This window comes from Gopherus evgoodei, chromosome 14 (assembly GCF_007399415.2).
Source record: "Gopherus evgoodei ecotype Sinaloan lineage chromosome 14, rGopEvg1_v1.p, whole genome shotgun sequence".
NCBI classification, from domain to species: domain Eukaryota; kingdom Metazoa; phylum Chordata; order Testudines; family Testudinidae; genus Gopherus; species Gopherus evgoodei.
Genome location: NC_044335.1, coordinates 2,242,678 through 2,257,167, shown reverse-complemented (window position 1 = coordinate 2,257,167; position 14,490 = coordinate 2,242,678). Strand labels below are relative to the sequence as shown.

Below are 14,490 nucleotides of genomic sequence, written 5' to 3'. Positions count from 1 at the left end.
GGTTGCAACCTTAACTATGGAGCGATTGCTGTCTCTACAGAGATATTTAACTTAACAGGATCCTTCAGTGTTTAGGTCAGGGAATCAGAATGGGTGCTAAGTGGTATTGGTGGCCATTGATGTAAAGGAGGCCAGACTAAATGATCTGGGGGTCCCTTCTGGCCTTACATGCTGTGCTTCTATGCCTTGAGTATCGAGTTATTCACACTGGGCAAAACTATTGATTTCAGTAGGAGCAGGGTCAGGACCTTGTTATTCATTCCAGTCATCCTAAGAACCATCCTCTTCAGCAGCTGTGAGGGCACGTGACCAGGAATACCATACCTATGAGTATCCACATTGTTCCTCACTCTGAAGTCAATACGAAGCCAGTGGTACTTTATCAGTTACAGCTGGACTTCTTTTCATACTGATGTCTTTGGTCACGACGACGTTGGTATTCACCCATGAAAGCTCATGCTCCAATACATCTGGTAGTCTATAAGGTGCCACAGGACACTCTACTGCTTTTTGGTCACCTAGAAGCCTTTGCTCCTGGCTGTGAATTCTCTGCTGGAGAATTTGGTCTGGCCTGACTGAAGACTTTTCCCTTATTTTCTTTAAGCCCGTGATGCTAATTAGAAGTTTTAACTGTTTTTCTGAACTGTTTTTTAGATAGCGAAGGCCTTGGAGAAAGCTGTTGCAAAAAGAACTATATATAAATTGTAACTGGTGAACCTTCTGCTCTCCAAAGCATTAGAAACTCACATGACTGGACAGGAATTTCTAAATAGTTATTGCTAAAGAAACACTTCTCATTTGTGTTCATCATGCTCCTTACGTTATGCTGCTACATATCACATGAGCAAAGCCACATCTTCAAGATAAACAAAAAAGGGAACTAAATGCAAGATATGTTAAAAATATACATGCATCAAGGAGCAGCACAAACTTTGTCTTTTTGTTAAAAGAACAAGAGTACTTGTGGCACCTTAGAGACTAACAAATTTATTTCAGCGTGAGCTTTCGTGAGCTACAGCTCACTTCTTCAGATGCACAGAATGGAACGCACAGACAGGAGTTATTTATACATATATATATATATTGTATAAATATCTCCTGTCTGTGTGTTCCATTCTGTGCATCTGAAGAAGTGAGCTGTAGCTCACGAAAGCTCACGCTGAAATAAATTTGTTAGTGTCTAAGGTGCCACAAGTACTCTTGTTCTTTTTGTGGATACAGACTAACACGGCTGCTACTCTGAAACCTGTATTTTTGTTGTTTGCTTTTGCACATTGTAGTCATAAAGATGAGGTATTTTCTCTTTTGTGTCTCCAGCTATGTGCAATGAAGAGATACAAGGAGACATCATTCTCCACTGCCTAGCATCTTGTGTCTCCATCTACAGCTATACACAGTGAGTGCAGAGCACAGGTGAAAAGTACAACAGGATGCAGAACAAAGAAGATTGAGGCCCTTAGCTATTAACACTTACCCAGGGTAACATGATCTTCTAGAAAGCTATAAGAAGTTTGTGTATGTGAATGCAGGGAAGACAGAGTCATTGACTGATGGTACTGAGGTAGATTCCATGCATATTTAAAGAACAATTTACACTTGTCTTTCATCTCAAGTGGGGATCTGTTTTAGCCCTGTGTTGAGGATGAGCAATGGCTACTCATTTGTTGTACCCAGGGATGAGGACTAGTGATGCCATATTTTCCTGTTGGCAAATCAAGGATATTTTTTTTTTTATATCATGAGGAGTTGAAGTGGCAGATGATGTGTTCCGAGAGGGTGGGGTAAGTCATTCCAGTTCTCTTTTGGCCAAGTGGGAACAGGCTTATCACTCTGATTTGGGGATGGGTAGCTGGGTGGAGATGAACATGGCCCTGCATGGCGGTTGGGGGCTGCCAAGGTCTGGCTTGGGCAGTAAGTGGAGGCCTTTTTAGATATGGCAATTGGGATTGGTGCCATGGCCACTATGCACAAGACAAGCCTGAGTAAACACCTCAGACTTTGCTGATTATTTTACATAAAGTGTAGGTGTGTCTTTAGAGTCCCCTGACCCTCCCGCTGCAAGGAGAGGAGCGCAGTTGTTTCTGCCAGGGTCTGTATGCAGCGCCCAAGCCAAGAAAAGGGCTCTCAAAAAACAACAGGCCAAACAAACTGGGACGCTGGAGGCTGCTAGGACCTAGAGGGGTCTGTGTGCAGGATGGCGAGGGTTTGCAAGGGTCTGGGTGCAGGTCAGGGAGTCTAGGAGGAAATAAGCCTGGAGTGAGGTCTGGGGAGTAAGCATAGAGGGGATGAGCCTTGGGGGTGGATGGGGCTAGGGGTGAGTGAGCCTGGGGACAGGGCTGCCCAGAGGGGGGAGGGGGGCAAGTGGGGCAATTTGCCCTAGGCCCTCAATGAGAATATAGTATTCTATAGTATTGCAACTTTTTTTTTTTATGGAAGGGGACCCCAAAATTGCTTTCCCACAGGCCCCCTGAATCCTCTGGGTGGCCCTGCCTGGGGAGGAGGCAAGGAGACTGAACTGAGGTGCAGGAGAGGAGAGGAGGGGCTGGGGGGGGCAGAGAGCCGGGGGAAGTGATGAGTTGGGGGGGCAGTGAGCCGGGGGAGAGGGGCTGGGTGGGGGGGGCAGCGAGTCGGGGGGGAGTGATGGGTGGGGGGGGCTGCGAGCCGGGGGGGGGGGAGGGATGATGAAGGGGTGAGCGGCAGCCTGAGCGCGCTGTGAACCGGGGGGGGAGGGACCGGGGTTGACCCAGGAAGGAGGCACCAATCCTCTGACATCAATGGGGGGTGGGGCTAAATAACATCACGTGACCCAAAAAGGAGGTCGTGCGACGCCTTAGCAACGATGCCTCGGCTCCGCCCCTTAGTAACTACTTTCCGCCTCGCCCCGCCCTAACTCGAGGGAAGCTGACAAGGGACGCTCACTGTAACGGACGCCGGGTGGTGACGTAAGCACGTACGGTGCGCGTGACGTGCTGGTCCCGGGCAGGCGGGCGGGGCCGGTTTGAACGCTGAGGGGACGGGACGGAGCGGGGGCAGGTAACGGACTCGGGGGCGCGGCCGGCACGAGGCCCGCGGGCGGGGCGGGGCCGGGGGAGCTGCCTGAGGCGCCCCCCCCCCGCGCCGGGCCGGCCTGCGATGGCAGCTGCCCCCCTCCCGGGACACGCGTGTCGCCGCGCAGCGGGCAGGGCAGGGCCGGGCGGTGTGGGGCTGAGCGGTGAGGAGGGGCGGCGGGCGGCTCCTGTGCGTGGGGCCTGCGGGGTGTTTCCGGGGGGGACGCTGAGCCGCGGGAGAACCAGCAGCTGGAGCCGGTGAGCGTGAAGCGGCGTGGGAGAGGGGTCCGGCTCCGGCCGCGCTGCGGGCGGGCGGGCAGCACAGATCCCACCACGGGTCAGTGTGAACAGCAGACTCCGAGGGGCTCGTGCTTTCTGCTGCGGTGACTCCCTGGAGGTTTGTGTTGGGAAACCAGCGGGTGGTGGGAGCAGCTTCCCTGAAGGGCGGTGTAGTGGGCTCAGCCCTCTGCAGTGCACTAGCTGTAATCCGCTGGGAAACCTGCCTAGTAGTGTAGTGGAGTACCCTTTCTGGCAGTCTTAGGGGAGATGGACAAGAGGACTCCTCCAGCTCATTATGGAGGTGGTTCCTTTCGGTCAAGGTGGAAGCATACTAGGGAAAGTTTGGGTTGCCACTACCTGAGCTGTCTCCCCTGTCCTTCACAAAATACTAAATCAACTTCTCTCTGCTTCTGATGATGTGGGGTACTTCCAGCAGCTACTTCTGCCACTTGGCAGTGTTAGAATCTGCTCTCTGTAGCAACAGGAGGGTGTAAATCCAGGTGTACACTACTGTTCTAATGAGTCAAGTCTGTAGCAGATCATATTCTAACTATACTTTAGTATGAAACTTTCATCTGTGGTTTCTGTCTTTCAGAAAATGGCAGTTAATGTGTATTCTACTTCAGTGACCAGTGATAACTTGAGTCGACATGACATGCTTGCGTGGATCAACGAGTCTTTGCAGTTGAACCTGACAAAGATTGAACACCTATGCTCAGGTAAGAGGGCTGATGACAGGGCACTGCTAAGGGGTTTAAACGCATCTCTCTAATGGTGACTATCAAAAGGTTAATAAGTGTGCAAAGTGACTGCAAGTATACAAGATATAGTAGTCTATCACTGGATCTTGCTTGATTTGAGACTTGCTAACCCTGAACCCCAAACTATTGCTCCTAGTTGTGAGTACAAAGGATTGCTTCTATAGCTTTGTGGAACTTGAAGACTTGTTTGCTCTACTCTTACCTTAGAACATAGCCTTGAACTTTCAGCTCATTCCCTATTTCTTTTGACAACAGGGCTAAAGCTGGAAATTGTAAAACATGGTTATGATATGCCTCTACACTGCCATAACTACATGGTTGGTTAAAATCCTAGTACAGACAAATCCAAGTCAGAGTTAATCTGTCATCTTGCATTATAACTTGACTGTGAAACTGTCGCTAAAACCCTGCATTTAATGTGAAAGGTGTATTTTAAGATACAGGACAAAAGTTCAGGCAAGGGAGAATAAAATAATATCATTGGTGTGGAGAAGGGAAATTTCCTGGGAGAAACTGAATTCTAAAGAAGGAATTGAAATGGCTTTCATGGACAGGAAGTAGACTTTCCAAGCATCTTTCCACATCAACACGAGAGAAAGATGTAAACTAGATTGTGGCCACCGTTTATAAATGTTGGTGGTGACCAACTTCTCTGAACAGCTGGTTACTAAAAAGATGAAAAGAAAAATAAGGTGGAAGGCCTGGGAGGAGTTTAAGGATTGAACTGGGACAGCAGATAGGTAGGACTTTGAAGATGAGGTCAAGAAACTCTAACTTAATGTGGTAAGGAGGCAAAGCCAACAAGGGGATTTGAGGTGATATAGTTGGAGTTGAGAGGCTTTTGATATGGTGGTGTTTTGGATAGACTTGGAGGGGAAGAGAAGGGTTATGATACTGAAGAGTCACATTTTAACGGAATTAGTTGTGAAAATTGAAACAAAAGAGTGTCTTTTGATGCTGATAAAATTAAGTAACAGACCTCAAGACAGTATATGGGGAAGGGAAAAAGAGTTGAAGACTAAAGCAAGGTTGTGAGCATGGGACACAGGAAAAGTAGTGGTAAATAAGGAAGGTGGAGAGGATCAGGCGAAAATAGTTCAGTTCTAGCAGGTGAGTTTGAGACAGTGGTAGGACATCCAGTAGGTGGGAAACACGAAATTTCCTGGTTTGACAAAGGAGGTGGAGAAGTTGAGGTACATTTGGGAATTGTCAGCAGAGTTTGTGGCTGAATCCATGGAAACAAATTAGTGCAGAGAAGTAGAAAGGTGAATGAGGTGCTAATTTATAAGATGCAAAAATGGTCAGCAAGGATAGAAAGAACAAAAATAGAGTTATGAGAACCAAAGAGCTGAGTTACCCAGTGTCTAAGGTTTTAAATCAAAAGAAGAAGACTTTTGGATTGCTAGTGACTTTCATTTAGGACCAGAGGATTTGGAACTCCATGAGGACTTTGCCTTGAGGAGTGAGAGAACCTATATCAGTTTTTGCAGAATCCTGATTCATTTTTACAGGTCTTAGATCCTACCACTCACAGTTGCAAAGAAAAACTTTCAAATGTATACTTGCTGTAAACTGTGTAGTGTCACTTTCCAGTGTTTGCCAGACAGACCTCTCCACTGCTGCTTGCTCATTTCTCTACAGAGTGAAATAAGCAAGATGAAACAGCTTCACTGCTGGTCCATGAAAACTGATTGGTCATGTCAACTTCCTGGGGAGTGTCATGAACTTCCAGCAGAGGCAGACCCTGGAGTTATTCACTGAATAGGGGAAAAAGATGCTGGAGGATTCAGTTGCAGACACTTTTTTCCTACCTTAATTTGCACTATCAGGAAGCTGTGGAGAAGGGACAAGAAGCTCTTTTCCAATAACAGGAGGAGACGGTGGGAGCCCCCAAGCAGGAGCAACACCCTGGTTGAATTTCCTGCATTCTCCACCTTCCTAACAGCTTCAGGTGGCATGACTAGACCACAGATTAGGACTGAAGGCAAAAGGGAACTTGGAATTCTATGTTCTTGGCAGTTAAACAGACTTCTTACAAACGTTCCACAAAAGTGTACCACCTGTCTTGGTATGGCAGTTCAGGGTGTTTGGCTTCTGTTGTCACCAGTGAATGTGGACATGGACTCCTCTGGTATGTCAGGAAAAAAATAACCCCTCTAAGATAGGCACCTACCATGTATGTGGCATGAACTGTTATAGCTAGTTAACCTTCCAAACCTATTACTAAATACATATTACCTCTGCAGCCAACAATAAGGGCTGGAAACTTTTTTTTTTAATAAAAATCTTTGCAGAATCTAAGATAATACATGCTGGGGAAAGAATTCTATTTTTTTCTGGGTGAGTGGATTCTCCTCCTGCCCCCCGCCCCCCAAGTTCTAATTGTAGTTACGGGGGGACTGGAAGGGAATGAGAGGTCTATGAAGAAGCCCTGGCTCTTTTGTTACTTTTATTATGTCTGGATTTTTGTTAAGGAGTGAGGATTGATATGGCCTTTTAACTCCCAGGGCATCAAGAGCTATAGATAAATGCTGTTTGTTTTATTTATTTATTCATTCTAATTTCTAAAATCTTTAATTTATTCACTAGGTAGAGAATCAAGTTTTCTTGCCTAGCTGAATAGATAGGTTATCTCTCCCGTGCAACCCTACTGAATTTATTGTTGCGGACATGTCACGGTGCAGATCTTAGTTACATGTCCAACTAGTATGCTCATTCAGTGAGTTATGGAGGCAATGTTATAAGGGTTCAAATCATAACAGGGACCATCTTATATCCTTCATATTTCCTCTCTCTTGCAGTAAATAGTCTGCCCAGATGTGTCTGCTTCTGACTGACTTTGAATAAGGTGGTGTAGCCATGTTGGTCCCAGGATTTTAGAGAGACAAGGTGGGTGAGGTGTAATGTCTTTTAGTGGACCAACTTCTGTTGATGAATGAGGCAAGCTTCTGAGCTACACTTGAAGAAGAATTCTGTGTAGCTTGAAAGCTTCCCTCTTTCCCGAAAATAAGTTGGTCCAATAAAAGATACTACCTCACCCAACTTCTCATTGTATAAAATGGCTTTGTGGAAACATTCTGTTTTTTCTTGGCAGGTGCTGCATACTGTCAGTTTCTGGACATGCTCTTCCCTGGTTCGGTAGCACTCAAGAAAGTGAAATTTCAAGCAAAGTTGGAACATGAATACATTCAAAACTTCAAGATTCTACAAGCAGGTTTTAAGCGAATGGGTGTTGACAAAGTAAGCTGGAATTGTAATTGGTACTCCTTGCCTTGGGTGCACGCAATTTAGTTTCAGGTCATCAGTACTGCCAGCTGCACAGCTGTATGAACTCCATGGCTTAGACCTGGATTTCTGTTTTTTCATCTGGGTGTCTGCCAGTCATCAGCTTAGATGACAGCACTTACCCTTCCAACTTCCCCAAACTGGAAATTTTGTTCCTAGGTTTGGATTTCTGGCTCTTACTAACTGAGTGAGTTTCACTACCTGAAACATACATGCTTGTTTACAGACCACGGTTACAGCTCTTCTTCTCACTGCAGTTGAGCTTCCTGCTCTGTTTGTGCCAGACGTGTGGCTACAACCAGTTGGTGTGGTAGTCCCAAGGACTGCAAGTTGTACTTCTTCCCACAAATTCTAAGCAGCTGTAGCGTAGATATGTGAAGGTGGTGCTTCATGGTTTGAATAACCTTTGTTTTCATGAAAAGTGCAGTTTATTCGTGTAATGGGTACTGCATAGCAATATCAGTACAAGGTTTCTGTATTAACATGTCAATGTTATCTCTTATTTTGAGGGAACCTCATGTAAGGGTGAATAGACAGGCGCACTGCATGGGTATAGAGAATGGGCGAAGACTACTATTTAGTGTGACAACTGCATTAGTTTGTGCAGGTCTTGTCTAGTAAGAACTGGGCTGGACTGCTATGTCTCAATCACTGAATAACCATCAGATGGCTAGCCTTGGTCATTGCCCATTTGACTGACCCCATACTGGTTGTCTATAGGGAGGTTTTTAATAATTCTCTGGCTTTCTTCTTGTAGGGTGGGGTGGGGGAGAAGGGAACACCCCAAAACTGGGTGTTGAGTGTGTGGGGAGGTGAGCCAACAGGTGAGACTTGGAATGAAGTTAAGATATTAGAGTAGGGAGAGAGGGATGGACTTCAGCAGAGGAGGAGCAAATTTGACAATGAAACTCATTGCAGAGATTGCCTAATGGTATAAGATGTGATAGTTGCCCCTCAACTTTAATGGTTCAACTATCTCTCCATTCCAACGAGTGGAGAAAAATCTTTGGCCACTCCTGTGTTTAAATACATAAGAGAAATGTTCCCTGGACTTGGACGACAGATTGCATTTACGCATTCTTGAGCGCAATCTGTCACTTTGTAGAGCTTGCTCTTTACTCTCAGAACGTTTCCCTCTGTTTAACCAGCTTTATTTCTCCCTCCCCCAGATAATCCCTGTGGACAAACTAGTGAAAGGAAAATTTCAGGACAATTTTGAATTTGTTCAGTGGTTCAAAAAATTTTTTGATGCAAACTATGATGGGAAAGAGTATGACCCTGTTGCAGCCCGACAAGGCCAAGAAACAGCTCCAGCACCCACCCTTGTTGCTCCAATACTGAACAAACCCAAGAAAGCTCTCAGTTCCGGCAGTGCAGGTAAAGGAAACATTGAAGGTCTTCTGAAAGTCTTTCTAATTGATAAGAGCTTCAATAACCTAAATAGCAAAACTGACTCATTGCTTAATTTCAGTGCATTAAATTGTGGTAGTTTCATTGCTTTCTTCTATTTCACAAAGATTCCAATCTGTCAAAATACAGAATCAAATCATGATACATATGCCTGAGATCACGCTGTAGTGCTAAACTTATCTCATGGAGGATAGGAAGCTATTTTCCATGTGAGACACTTAATCTGTAGGTTTGGCATGGCAGGCATCTTCAGGTCAGATAGTGTGTAACCATTAGAATTGCTATACCTCTTCTAGATGACAGTTACCTGGGAGCCACAGAAATGAAGGCTGCAAGAACAGACACTTCTTCCTTAAAGAAAATGGCGATGATTGGTACCAACACCCTTGCCAGGGAGAAGGGACACTTCACATGGGGAGCTTGGGGCATTTCTTGCTACATTACACTGGCTTTCAAATTCTTCACTGTTCTATCTAAGCATGGATGGAAATAACTCCTATGGGGACTTGGTTCTGAAAATGATTAGGCTAAGAATTAACACTGCATCTTACCTTCTAGCTCCTCAGAGGCCCATTGTTACTCAGAGAACCACAGCAGCTCCTAAAACTGGCACTGGAATGGTTAAAAAGGCTCCCATAGGAATAGTAGAGGATGAATCAGCAGAGCTGATCCAGCAGGTGAGTGTTAAACCTGTGGACTGTCAGGTTAAGTGAAAGGGCTTTAGATTAATCTACATGAATCTTTATTTAAGCTAAAAAATGACTGGGTCTTGGAAATATAGCAAATAATTCAAATTCCTTTTGCAGCATGGCACACGCACACACCAACTTAAATCTATTACATGCTGATACTTCATCCTGCAGCGCTGTTGCAGACATCTAGCAGCATTGCAGTTAAACTATGAATGGCTGTTGCTATGCTGCAGTGTGAGATGTCATGGGTCACACTGTTAGAAGCTAAACTGACCTCATGTAAATGGTAATTTAGCCTCTAAAAGAATAAGCCCTGCAGATCTTTGGGTTTTTATCTGTATAAAGTAGCACTCCCTTAGCATTAGCAAAGAGAACCACCCCTCGTGTGAATTGGACGTCTAACACAGAAATAGAACATATGAGCTAAACTGAGTGTCAGTAATAGACCAGTGCAAGTCTTGATTATTCCCAAAGTGTTCTCATACATCACAAAAACCTGCTTTTTTTGTGAACTATGAGAATCTTGCTTTCTGAGTAAATGCTTTGTGCACTTCTCTCTGGTGGAGAAATGATCATGTGTGACTATCTTTGGCAGATCAATGTATTGAAACTTACTGTTGAAGATCTGGAGAAGGAGAGGGACTTCTACTTTGGCAAACTGAGAAATATCGAATTGATCTGCCAAGAGAATGAAGGGGAGAGTGATCCAGTGTTGCAGAGGATTGTGGAAATTCTTTATGCAACAGATGTAAGTCTGCCTTTACATAAACTACTAGTTGGCAAGCAGGTGAATTTTCTCTAACTAGAAGTCTTCCATGGGGCCAATGTCCAATCTTGCTTGCCTCTGTGCTTTGGGGCAGGCATCTTTTGTACTAAAGCTCTAGATAGTATCCTTGTGTTTACACCCCCGGATTGTCTGTCTGAATTACTACTTGAAATTCCATGACAACTGGATCCAAGATCTGAGAGGAAAAATCTTTCTAGTATCATAACTGGTCTTTCATAAGTGAGTGTATAGCTCCTTGACAGTATCCCAAGTAAAACTGCAGGGAAGGGTATGTGCAACCAGTTGGATCAGTGGGTCTGGTTTGACACCTGCTTCCATTAATATATTCTTTCTTTCCCCCTTCAGGAAGGCTTTGTGATACCTGACGAAGGAGCACCACAAGAGGAACAAGAAGAGTATTAACAGTCCATATACTGTACCAGCAGAGCAAGAACATCAGAATTCTTTGCCCCAAATCATGTGCTTAACTGTAAAATACTCCACTTTATTATTCTTAGAGGATTCACTGGTTTCTTTTCATAAGCAAAAAGTACCTCTTCTTAAAGTGCACTTGCAGAAGTTTTACTCTTTTCCAATGGGTTTGAGTTAGGAGCTCTTTTTCACTTCGTAGCAGAACAGTATTAACATCTAGTTGGTATATTTAGGGAACAAAAGGTTGAATATTTTGAAGCTTGCTGCGGAATTATTTGGTTGTTGGTAAAACGTTGGTTTGTGGAAAGTCTTTTCTTCTGTACTTTACTGAGGTGGAGTGTCTAGTAGAGAAACTAAACACTAACTCACGGAAAGATTGTGTTAATGTGAAATTGCAGCAGAGAACTTTTAATAAAAATGCCTTAAGAGTATTTAAAATATGCTTCCATATGCCAAATTATAAAGTAATGTGACAGGAGATTTTATGTGCTTCATACTGGGGTTAGAAAGTATCTAACTTACACTGCTGTCTGGGAGGCCTTGTGTGGCAATGTGACTACTCAAAAGGGGCTAGTAAAATAAAACTCCCTCCCTGTGTAAAGCCGCTTACTAAGTGGTAGTTCTCAATGACAAAATAGGCCTTAATACTGCTTGTTACAAGATTGGAGTGAGTATGAAGAGCTCAGACCAACATGTACAAATTATCTTGAGTGCTAAATCCTTCTCTGGCATTGTGGCTAACAACTTTGCCAAATTCATGTACTATATTTTCTGAGAACATGGATCTAGTCGTATTGCCTGGAAGGTTCTTCAAAAGTTTCTCACTTCACTCTCTGGATCATTTTTCTACTTGTCCTGTCTCCCTTTATTTTTGTGGTGGTCTTTCTGGTATGTTTGTTTCTGGTTTCCTCTTCTTTCCCTCATCCTAGAGTACTGGTTAAACCAATGGATCTAACAGAACTTGCGTTATGCAAGTGTCTTGGTTGTATTAAAAGGAATGAGTGGGTTGAAGATATACCTATTTTGTGGCTGTTGGGAAATCGTCCTCAGCCCTTGGTGTATCTTAATAGTGATACTTGCCAATACAGTAACCTTCTGGGGACAAAACTAATGTGCTAGCTAATAGAAAAGCTAATGTTGCAGAAAATACAGTACCCAGACTAACTTTAATATTTATATTTAAGATACTTTATTCCTGAGCTGTCTCTTCCTTTGCTATCAAGTTCCTCTCATTTCTGTTTGTTTGGCAAGATCCCACAGGACATCTGATCCACCCACACTGAGTCTGATCAGTTCTGATGTGCTTGTATGCATTTGTTTCTGGTTGTAGCTTGTCCTAAAATGTGTGTAGAAGGCGAGCATTTATTGTAACTGTTGTGTAGTGCATGAATCTTTGTGAAATTCAGAGGAAAACCCAATTTCAGTGAATGCCAAAAACAAACAAGTAACTAGCCATTGTTTAAAATTCCAGTGGTGCTATTTCTCTTGTGGCCTTCTAGACTTTTGTTGCCCGAAAAACCATATTCCACCTGGATTTTTCTTGAGAGTTTTTTCTACTTTAAGCCGTTTCTAAATAAAGTTCTGTATTTCAAGAGTGTCATGTCTGCTGGAGTCGTCATGTTCTGGGGATATGATTAGATTAAGCAAAGGATCCTGGTATTTTCAGTCTGAAGCTACACAACTTGCAACATTGGCCTTCATCCTCCAATCATAGCTCCTTTCTTTGCTCAAATTACTACTGCATTAATTTTTCTTGGGACTCCCCTGTATTCTGTTGGGAGAGAACTTCTTTTGGTATCTTAGGCTTACAGTGAATACAAATCATAGTTGGACTATAGGTTTCCCCTTCCTTTGGTGTAATGTAGTGGTGCACTGTAACAGCAATATTGGTCTGTTTCTTTGTATCTGACTCATGAAGTCTAATGCATTGCATTACTAGAACACCAAAGTTACAAGAATACCATGTTTTTGACCTTAGGTTCTGTCACCAGCCTCTCTGAGCAAACATAATCTCTTGTAATTTAGTCATCTTGTTAAGTTTGCTGTAAATTTCAGTGAGCCCAAGCCTTAATGTTAGACAAGAACTAACTAGCTTCTGCAGAAACAAATGCTAATGGGGCATGTCTAACCTTTTAAAAGTTCTGATAAATCCCCCAAAGTCTTGCCAGTATTCATGCTGGCAAACTTTGGAATGGTCCATCGAGGTCTTATCCTAAGGAATAGTTATTAATGGCAACAAAACTAGTACTGCAGCGTGAAAGTGCATTGGTAAAATGGGGTTTTGATGCACATAAAATCTTCTCTACTATTACTTATTTGGTATGAGTAAATTTTTCACCTATCTTTCAACTGCTGATAACTGTGTACATCACTCTGTTATCCTTTCTGCATACTCAAGGCAAAGTGGCAACATGTGGCTTGTGTGTCCTGCCATGGGAAATAACATTTTTTAGGCTTTCCACATTTTGTGAAGGGTCAGCTGTGTGCTATGGATCATTGTGGTTTCACCTTTGTATTGCAAGATCCCACCTGGTGAGGAGCAAGGATGGATCCATGTTTACCATGACACTAGATGAGTTGCGCTGTGATCAATTTGACCTCTGCTTCTGCCAAAAGCAAACAAATCTCTTAAGCTAAAGGGGAGGGAATGATGGGAATCATAGAAATACTGCTGGTGCTCCTTGACCACAAAATTGACCACAACTCAATGTGGAAGCTTTCAATCTTGGAAGTCAAAGTCCTGTGAAATTTCAGATTGCTGCATCATTCTCTAATATACCAAGAAATGACAAGTCGTAAATAAAATTTGGAAATTCATAATACAGGTAATTTTATTTACAAGTTTGTGTCATAGACTTTTTGGGCAGTCTTTTATAATTTCCTTGCTGGAAAGCAGATAACCAGAATAAACTTAAAACTCAAGTGGCTACTCTGACCTGGTACAGCATTGGTTGATACATGTTAAGTGCTTTTCTGCTGGAATGACTATTTCAGAAAACTACCAACCTTTCTTAGATTTAGTTTTATCGGTTATCTGAAACAAACAAGATAGAACAACCAAAAGCTTATATCTGTCTTTCTGCACCCAATAGGTGTGCACTCAGATTTTTTAACTTAATTGTTCAATCTTTTCAATATTCCTGGTTTGCAATGACAATTCTTACTGTAACTGTTACAAGGCTCCAAATAAAAGTCAAGAATTTACATCACTTATTTGTCTATTACTATTTAACATGACCACTGTTGCACTGACAAATGATATCCTGTTGCTTTTGATTTAGAACACACACATTTATGGAATTGGCTGAAGCTGAACTAGTACTTGGGGATCCTCTTAGCCTGGTGATTTGAGCAGTGCTGGGAGCTGGGAAGTAGTCCTTATCATAGCTCTCTCCTGTGCTTACTAAGATGGGGTTCTAGCTCAGAGAGCTTGAGGATTAGCTGGGAGTTGTTTGTACAGTGCTCTGACTAGAATTATGTAAGTCTTCAGAACCCCATTTAAAGAAAAATGGCACTATGCAATGCTCTGAATTTCTGAGCTTAGTAATGACAATTATGCAGCTATTCCGATCATTAGTGTAAACAGCTCATCTACACTTGTGCAATTAAGAACCTTGGCCCATTGTGCAGGAAACTCTAAATGGTAGTCAGATTGCTTCTACAGCACTGAGGCATAATGTGTAAGTAGTGAAGTCTTCTAATACTGCCCACGCATGGGCTGCAATACATCTACTCTGGCAGAATGGGGCTCTTAAACAGATGCCTGCCATGTGCATTATAGTCTTGTGATACGGAGCAGAGGATGACAGCAGCCCACC

At 43.4% G+C, this 14,490-nt stretch overlaps 1 protein-coding gene across 2 annotated transcripts; it reads left to right on the top strand.

The window, feature by feature from the left end:
- The first annotated feature begins 2,927 nt into the window (after window positions 1-2,927).
- MAPRE1 (microtubule associated protein RP/EB family member 1) lies at window positions 2,928-13,881 on the top strand. 2 transcript variants are annotated; one of them, XM_030533196.1, is made up of 7 exons: window positions 2,928-3,033; window positions 3,922-4,045; window positions 7,182-7,327; window positions 8,542-8,749; window positions 9,341-9,459; window positions 10,070-10,222; window positions 10,607-13,881. In XM_030533196.1, exons 2-7 carry the CDS (start codon window positions 3,925-3,927, stop codon window positions 10,661-10,663), a joined length of 804 nt encoding a protein of 267 aa, XP_030389056.1. In that variant the 5' UTR covers window positions 2,928-3,033; window positions 3,922-3,924; the 3' UTR covers window positions 10,664-13,881. The 2 variants fall into 2 exon arrangements, with proteins under 2 accessions (XP_030389056.1, XP_030389057.1); XM_030533197.1 differs by lacking the exon at window positions 2,928-3,033 and adding an exon at window positions 3,394-3,444.
- The last annotated feature ends 609 nt before the right edge of the window (window positions 13,882-14,490 follow it).